At 32.0% G+C, this 8,108-nt stretch overlaps 1 protein-coding gene across 1 annotated transcript in view; it reads left to right on the top strand.

Annotated features, from left to right (window-relative positions):
* Positions 1-8,108, top strand: part of LOC105620397 (enhancer of filamentation 1) — a 74,562-nt gene that overhangs the window by 62,022 nt on the left and 4,432 nt on the right. The window contains exon 4 of the mRNA XM_012201898.1: positions 7,511-7,640. Within this exon, the coding sequence (XP_012057288.1) occupies positions 7,511-7,640 (130 nt within the window). The remainder of the gene's footprint in view (positions 1-7,510; positions 7,641-8,108) is intronic.

The following is an 8,108-nucleotide window of genomic DNA, read 5'->3' as shown; positions in this document are numbered from 1 at the left end:
TATATATATTATTATTATTATTATTATAATATTACTTATTTTATTTTTAAAAATTTTAAAACTTAACGTACGTACACACACACACACACACACACACACACACACACACACACACACACACACACACACACACACACATTATCTTCGAATCTTATTACTCTGTTTCTAACCACTAATATTGCTATCTTTTACTCCTAATTTTAGTTCGCTATGACGCAGATTGCGCGTTTCGATAAGAGTATCTCAAAGCAATCTAGATTCGAAACGAACTAGTCTCGACATCGCGGTGCAAAATTATCTCGCGAATTTATAACGCGGGATAAAACGAGAAATCCAATTTCATCTCGCGGTATGGCTGTCGTGGATTAACTAGCGTAAATCACTCGCTTCCAGGATGCTTTCGAGTGACTCCAGGCGATCGAAGTAGAAGCCGCGACCCGAGAGGAGCCGCAACAGTAGCCGCTTCTTCTTGATTGTCGAGAGACCATCCCAACCGTTTATTAAAGGGACAATAAGCGATGTTATCTCGCGTAATAAACCGGCGTGAGCGCACATACACATATACGCGCGCTATCACTAGGATCATAAAAGGTCCTATTATCGTGTGCGATTTATTATCTATCTCTCTTGGATGTTCACTCGCTCATCCTGATTAATCAGATAGGGTTATTGATATTTTTATTGGTAGTTTCGCGTAGAATCAATGACCTGCGTCAACAAACATTGATATTAATAGCAGTATGGTTCATTTGATGTATCTAAGAGATAATCATATTATTTGACTTATACACTGAAAGAAAAGATTGGCTAAATATGGCATTTTTAATTGATTGCAGCAGCCAATTTCTGATTGTGTTAGCCTATCGAAATCCTATATTGCGAATAGACTAATGTAACAAAAAATTGGCTGCTGCAGCCAATTAAAAATGCTATGCCATATTTTATCATCTAATTTGCTACAGCAGCCAATCTTTTCTTTTAGTGTAGGCGAAAGGTTACATTTCCGCATTACATGCAAATATATAAGTAATGAAACATGCTTTTCTAGGGATAGCTCGATCTATGTCCTGAATCAATGTAGATAGCTTTGATTACTATCTGATCACATAACTTCAATAATATTTTTTTGTTCATTTTTCTTTTCTTGTCAAAATATAAAGACAAATATTTAATAGCACAAACGAGAAAAAGATTTTAATGCTCATTACTTAAAATTTAATTTCGCAATATACCTCATAGTAAAGAAATTTACGATCAGGTAGCGATAAAGATTTGTTGTGGAAATTATGATTAAAATTTAATTAATAATAGTTGACGAAGCCAGCTATTATTACACGTTTTATAGCCACCGCTTTCAAACATCTAGTTGAACATCTTTCTTTCATATTTTATTATTCTGCCCACGTTTTTGACGAAGTGCATCCGAAGTTTTGCGGGTTCCATGCGAGAACTTCATAAGCAGCAGTCTAACAGGATTACTACGGTGCTCACGTCTTGTAAATGTATTACACGATCTGTGCAACTGGCTATTGCACGTGAATTTACTAATGTAAATACAGTCGTTGCCGAAATTCATCACGATGCAATGTCAGCTGGGACCAGGATTTATGTAAAGCAAGTTCGCACGTACGTTTAGATGTTTGCACGAAATGTGAAGACTCACAAGGGGAGATTTGATGATATAGTGCGGTAACATTTTACGAAGAATTTCACACAAGATCCTCGCATGAATTCAAAATGATTCTATAAGAAATAAATGGGAAGTTAATTTTTTGGGATTTACATTAAATATCGTATAAATATCTATATAAATTGTAGTCTTTTCTTATCGTTCTTTCAAATCTGACTTTTCAGAAATGCGATCGAAATTTATCGTAAGTTCTTTTCGGCAAGTTCTTTATATTTACGGCGACACCTTTTGCGAAATCAAAATGCGATATAAATCACTCCTATAGTCGCGCCTAAAAATTCTTATCGCTGCCTGAGACAAGCCGAAAGTCCTGCTTCCGTAGGCGAACCTCCTTCCGTGTTTCCATGGAAACCTTTCTATCTCCCCCAAACCTCCTCTTTCTCCTTCCTTTCCCTTCTATTTCTCCCTTTCTCCCATTCTCTTTTCATTCCTGTCAGGAGCGGATCTATAATTAATGAAGCTTTAATCAAGTAATTAATATCTATTAATTTTTTGCAATTGTATAACATATTGCATAGATTTTAAGCAAATGATTAAAAAGGTAATTTGAAATTAGAATTTATATATTACATTCATATGCATTTACAATAAAAATTAATTTTATGATTTTCTATTTTAAATTTATTGTTTATTTTACTTTATATTTGTAGAAGAGAATGCAACACTCATTTATGTGACGAAATGTATAATCTATTAAGATTAAATCTTAAAGAATTAACTTTCGAATTGATAAAGTTACATTATCCGCAACTAACAGATCTATTAATAAGCGAAGTAAATTTTAATTTTTGAAACGTATCTAAAAATTTGTAAATTTTCATAACTTTATTTATTTAAAATTAGCAAAGGTAAACTCAGAGCTTCGTTTATTTCCTAAATTATTTATAATATTTTTTGTTACCCAACAAAAATTATATTTCGTAAATTATTTAAATTACATGGAAATAATTTAAATTACTTGGATACCTTAGGGTCTTCAGAATTCTGAATTCGTCACTGTCTCTCATGCTCCCTCTTCTTCTCTCTCTCTTGCTTTCTCTCGCGCACCCCCGTAATACGCCTTTCACAGTTAGCGCCGCGACGCCCAGTATCGACCGAGGGTGTATACCCTCTCTCTCCGGACTATTCTTCACCACCACTACCACCCCATCCTATTAGTTCTAGTGCACCCTTACGTTGCATACGAGCGCTCTCAACCTTCCAGCATCCTCCCCCGCGCTTTCATCCCCTCTGCTACTACGCGCCACTACGATAGTACTACTATTCGATTCATAATAACAAAGAACACGCGATAGCGTACTCGCGAGCAGCTTTAATTCACGACGAGCAGACGGTGCAGTTCGATGGCCGTTCTATTCTTTCAATTCAATCTATCGTTTTATTCTTTATTTTACATGGGGGAATTTTGATTAATCCGCTATTAATCACGTGTACAGAAATACAGTTCTGATTTCTGTGTCATTTAAATATAAAATAAGGTATAAACTTAAGAATTCTTTCTTAACTTTGTACTTATTCTTGAAAACTCGTTTCACAGCTTTTATCAAACTATGTATTCATTCAAAAAAGTTCTTTTATATGGTATAAATATAAAAGTTGTTTTATATTCATACTTAATTTTATTTTACTTGTATGTATGTACATATGTGATCATAACCTTATGGTAAAAAAATTACTGCATCTTTTCAATTTGTATTTATTCCTAATATTTTTTTATATTATAGCCTAATTAGGGTTTTTGAAGATTTAAAATTTTGTGAAAGAAATATTACAAAGAAGAAATTATTACGTATATAATTTAAGTTAATATGAGTACAAATCATTTTAATACTGATTATTTTAATGACCGACTTATTCAGTCTTCCATACCTAAACATTTCAGAATCACATACAATTATAATTTTATCCTTCTCAGATCTATATCTTCATTTTTAATACAATACCTTGAATTAATTCTTTATGAATTCTCTTTACAATTTTATAACTATAAATGACTACAGATATATGAAAATAATTCATTAAACATTCAAGATCTTCTCTTGATTGGAAAATTAAAAAGATAAACTTATTTTTAAATTATATTTGTTAATTTTGATTTTTCCTATTTGTCTCGTTTAAACAACTGATGTTTGTTTGTAGCTTTCATCTTGACTTGAAAACGCTCATAAATCATGAGGGGTAATCTCAACTTTGTCGCATAGAAGGCAAGCTATAATCAAGAGTGAGTTATAGCATAATTAGCACATTTCCTGGTTCTAGGTAACGGCTACCTTCTCATGCACAACGAGTGTGCACTCGCAAGAAGGAACTTGGGTTCGCACAGCGGGCAATTAGTGCAAAGTGCTGTTCTTTCGGGAAAAGGATTTCCATTGGACTATCTGTATGTCTGAACTTTGAAATTTTGAATTAAAGCTCAGTTTCGTTTCCTTAATCTTGTACTATTTTCTCGTACTTGATGAAAAAGCTTTTACATCGGATATTGTCCAACTTGGAATAATTCCAAAGTTTCCAAAGTGACGGCTCTGAACAATTTAATTAATCAAAAGTTTTAAACGATGTCTACTTTTTTTTTGAAAGAAATACAGAAAGATTTTATGTTATAATTATTCTCATAAAGTCTGATTTTTAAACAAAGGTAAAGACACAATATGATCTTTCGTATAATTAGTGAAAGGAAAATAACTTCTTATATACAACGCGCGATATTCATGACATACAATAAGAATTAATCAGCGTATCGTTTTAGAATTTTATATAGTTACATCATTTATATTTATATGCAATCTCGCCTTCGCAGCCAAGCATTCCGATAGTATTGAAACAAATCATTTCGGATTTCTTGCAAGCGCGCTCGATCGGCAAATCAAATGGGGTTGAAATGATTTGTTGGAAAGGAGGGAAGGGTTGATTCGGAATCGAGGTTGTGGCATCGTGTTATTCGGTGGGTGGATTCTTGCTGCCTGCCCGATAAGAACTGACCCAGATTCCCATCGTATCTTCGGCGTTTCCGTGGACAGAGCACATTGAGGAAGCGCATCTTGCATGCGCAACTCCTCTCGTTCTCTTGAATGCGCAATAAGTTTCGCTGATCAAGAACTTTCGATCGTAAGTAGAAATCCCGGTTGTTCTACTTCGGTAACGTAAAACTGAACGTCGATGGTGAATTGCGAATTGCTGTCAACCGCATAAGCTTTACGGCGATATCGTAGTCGAGGCTGTTCCGTTTCATGTTTCAGGGCGTGTCCGATGTTTCTCTCTTATTATAATAAGTTATAATATATTTCTAACTTTCCTTTGCACATATTACAGATCTTATTTTAAAAATGTGATTGAGATTATTTTGCGAAACAAAAGTAAAGAAATGTAGTTTTCTTTTGAATGAAAGGAATACCTCATCATTTTTTGCAAATATTATATTATACATGTATATTTTTAATATAATATATTAAGATATTTTTCAAAAATAATATATTTAAAAATAAAATTTGTATATGTATTTAAACATTTTTTTATCTTTCAATCTCTTAATTTTTATAATTTTTTTATTACAGAAATAAAAAGACTCGATATTCTATAAGAGGGGAAGTTCTCAACTGCTATTGTGTTCGCGTACACCGCGACATGCAAAGAAAAAAGAAAAGAGTAATAACAAAAGCGTAGCACGCTTAAGCGTAACGCAAGAATTGCAGGGCTTTTATTATTGCAAAGCACCAGCCGATGAGCTTCCGAGATTACACTCTCCTGAGGGAAATGTTTCATCACCCCTTTTTCTCCCATATTTACCGTTGCATCGGCTTCCATGCTTTCACGTTTTATCAGCGGAATTACATTTTCCCGGCACAGCGGTTCAACGCTCGAAATGTGCAAGCTTGCGCCGCTATTACGTCCAGCAGTCGTATAATTTATAATATGAAATTAATCAAATATATTATTTTAATAATTTTTAATAAGCTATTTTAACAGATTTCAAAAATGTTAGCAGAAAAGAAAATTTTATTTCTCAAATGACTTTATCTTAATAAAATTTTAATTTAAATATTAATTTTAAAATATTTCAAATCTCTTCATGCTACAATGTCATGTATAATTTTTGTAATTATACATTTGTTATATTATTTTTATTTTTTATTTTTCCAATATTAAATTACAAAGAAAAATAGTATTCAATTAAATTTGGATACGGTGAAAATCATATAATCCTACTAACAATAAGCTGATAAAAAGAAATCAAATGTCAACTAAGTCAAAATTAGAATAACAATTTTATATATGTAATTAAAATACATTTACTCTTTCTCTTCAGATATGATTGTGCGCCAATTACTTTCGGATTTGCAATACAATCAAACTGAAATAATAATAATAATCTGACAAATTTAATTTAATTGTTGACTCGAAGAACTATTATTGCAAAAAATATTACTTTATCCGAGACTGTTTTTATTATACCGGTTATCGAGTTATTTGTTATCAAACGTTTCGTATAATATGTTATCTTGTGCAGAATAAATCTCGTGAATTTTACGGCATGTTTTTCATCGAAAGGACGACGCTTTAGCAATTTTGCCGATAGGGAAATTCCCTTTTTTCCCCCTCGAGTTCTCCTCGATTCTCGTAGGAAACTCAATTACCGATCTCGTAGAATTAATCCGTGGCTGCGGCGGGCTGCACTCAAACGAGATCCTCGAGGTCACATCGCTTACAGTGGAAAGAGTAACAGAGCTGATTGGCGTTCGCGCAAATAACTTCGTTACGAATTTCGTCACGAGCAAGGTTCACGTGGATTTAGCTCCTGTGGCGTCTATCGAATTAGCCTCCGGTATTATCTCTCCTCTTTTTCCAAGTTGATCGAAGAGTTTTAGAAAATCTTAACGCTGCTACGATAACATTTATGTCTGGCGTATATATAATGACTATATTTACTTAAGCGAGAATAATAGCTCGAAAAAGGGCACGTAGTTTTAAAAATAAATTTAATATTATACGTAATATATTGATAAAGATTATGCAATTTATTTCTGAAAATGGATGTCTAAAATATTACCCCCCAGTTTTATAAAATATAAATTCGCTAAATATATAAATGCTATTTATACACATTATTATACACATATTTAGCGCGAATTGTTTTAAAATGGAAAAAAGATTTTATATTTATCTTTATCTAAAGAATATATTGAATATTATTAACCTTTATCTAATTGTAAATCGTCGTACAAAAAAGTAATAAAAATTGAGATGTAATATTGAATATAATGTAATATTGTAATCAAAAACCCCTCGCGCGCGCGTGAATAATGTAAGATTAAACAATATATATAAACAATATCTATTAATTTATAATAAATATTAATATTAATTTTTGTAATTCATACACATATATAAAATATAATATTAATATAATATTAATATAATATTAATAATATATGTATGTATAATTATATATTGATATATATGTATATGACTATCACGAATTAATATTTGTTAATATATACACACACATATATATATATATATATATATTTCTATATGTATATAAATTATCAGAAATGTAATGACGATATATTAATTTTATACATATATTAGTGTCGTAATTTAATTTCGAGAATTATTAGAATGGATGTGCTAATTTAATCTTTTACGCGTTTGAGTAATTTTGATTAAAATTAAACTTGCAGTTAATTGTTGCGGAATAGAATGAACGAAACACGACGAAAAATGTTCAACTGCGAACAGGTACAGATGGTGGAAACACAAAACGCAGAACTCTGGTAATTAATCTGGATAAAATTAATTGCTTTGCTGTTTTCGATTATGCAGGTTGTAACGCCGCAGAAGTGTGGGGACGTCTACCTGTACGACCTCCCAGCAAGTCGGGGAAGTCCCGCGCCACCCTCCAGACACGAGTCACCCCTCAACTCGACGAACAATGAACATTCGCACAATACGGGTACGTATTATTCGCAAACTAAACATTCCGCCTATAGCCAAATAGTAATGGTGAAAACTGTCTGCTAATACTTATTCAACACCTCAGCTATTGATTAACTTCATGTTAGTTTCTGAAATAGTTAATAGTCACTCATTTTTTTAAATTAGAGTCGGTTTAATTCCCACCGATGAGAGATTTAATTTCGATCTAACTTACTATTTATCTTTTTCTGATTCTCAACATTTTTTCAACTTCGAATATTATTAGGTTTCAATATACAGAATAATTATGAATTTTCTCCTTTATTTTTATAAATATGCATAAAAATATATAATTGTGCTGTTTATTTTGGAACGGTCTTATTTAGAGCAAATCAAATTCATTATATACATATATACGAAAAATAAATATTCTATGCTGAAATTATCTCATTTATCACCCACACGCCGCTTGCCAACTTATCTTTTCTATACATAACATACTATA

The sequence above is a fragment of the Atta cephalotes genome, assembly GCF_000143395.1.
Source record: "Atta cephalotes unplaced genomic scaffold scaffold00002, whole genome shotgun sequence".
NCBI lineage: Eukaryota > Metazoa > Arthropoda > Insecta > Hymenoptera > Formicidae > Atta > Atta cephalotes.
Note: the sequence above shows the minus strand (reverse complement) of the source record. Positions and strands in the feature narration are given on the sequence as shown.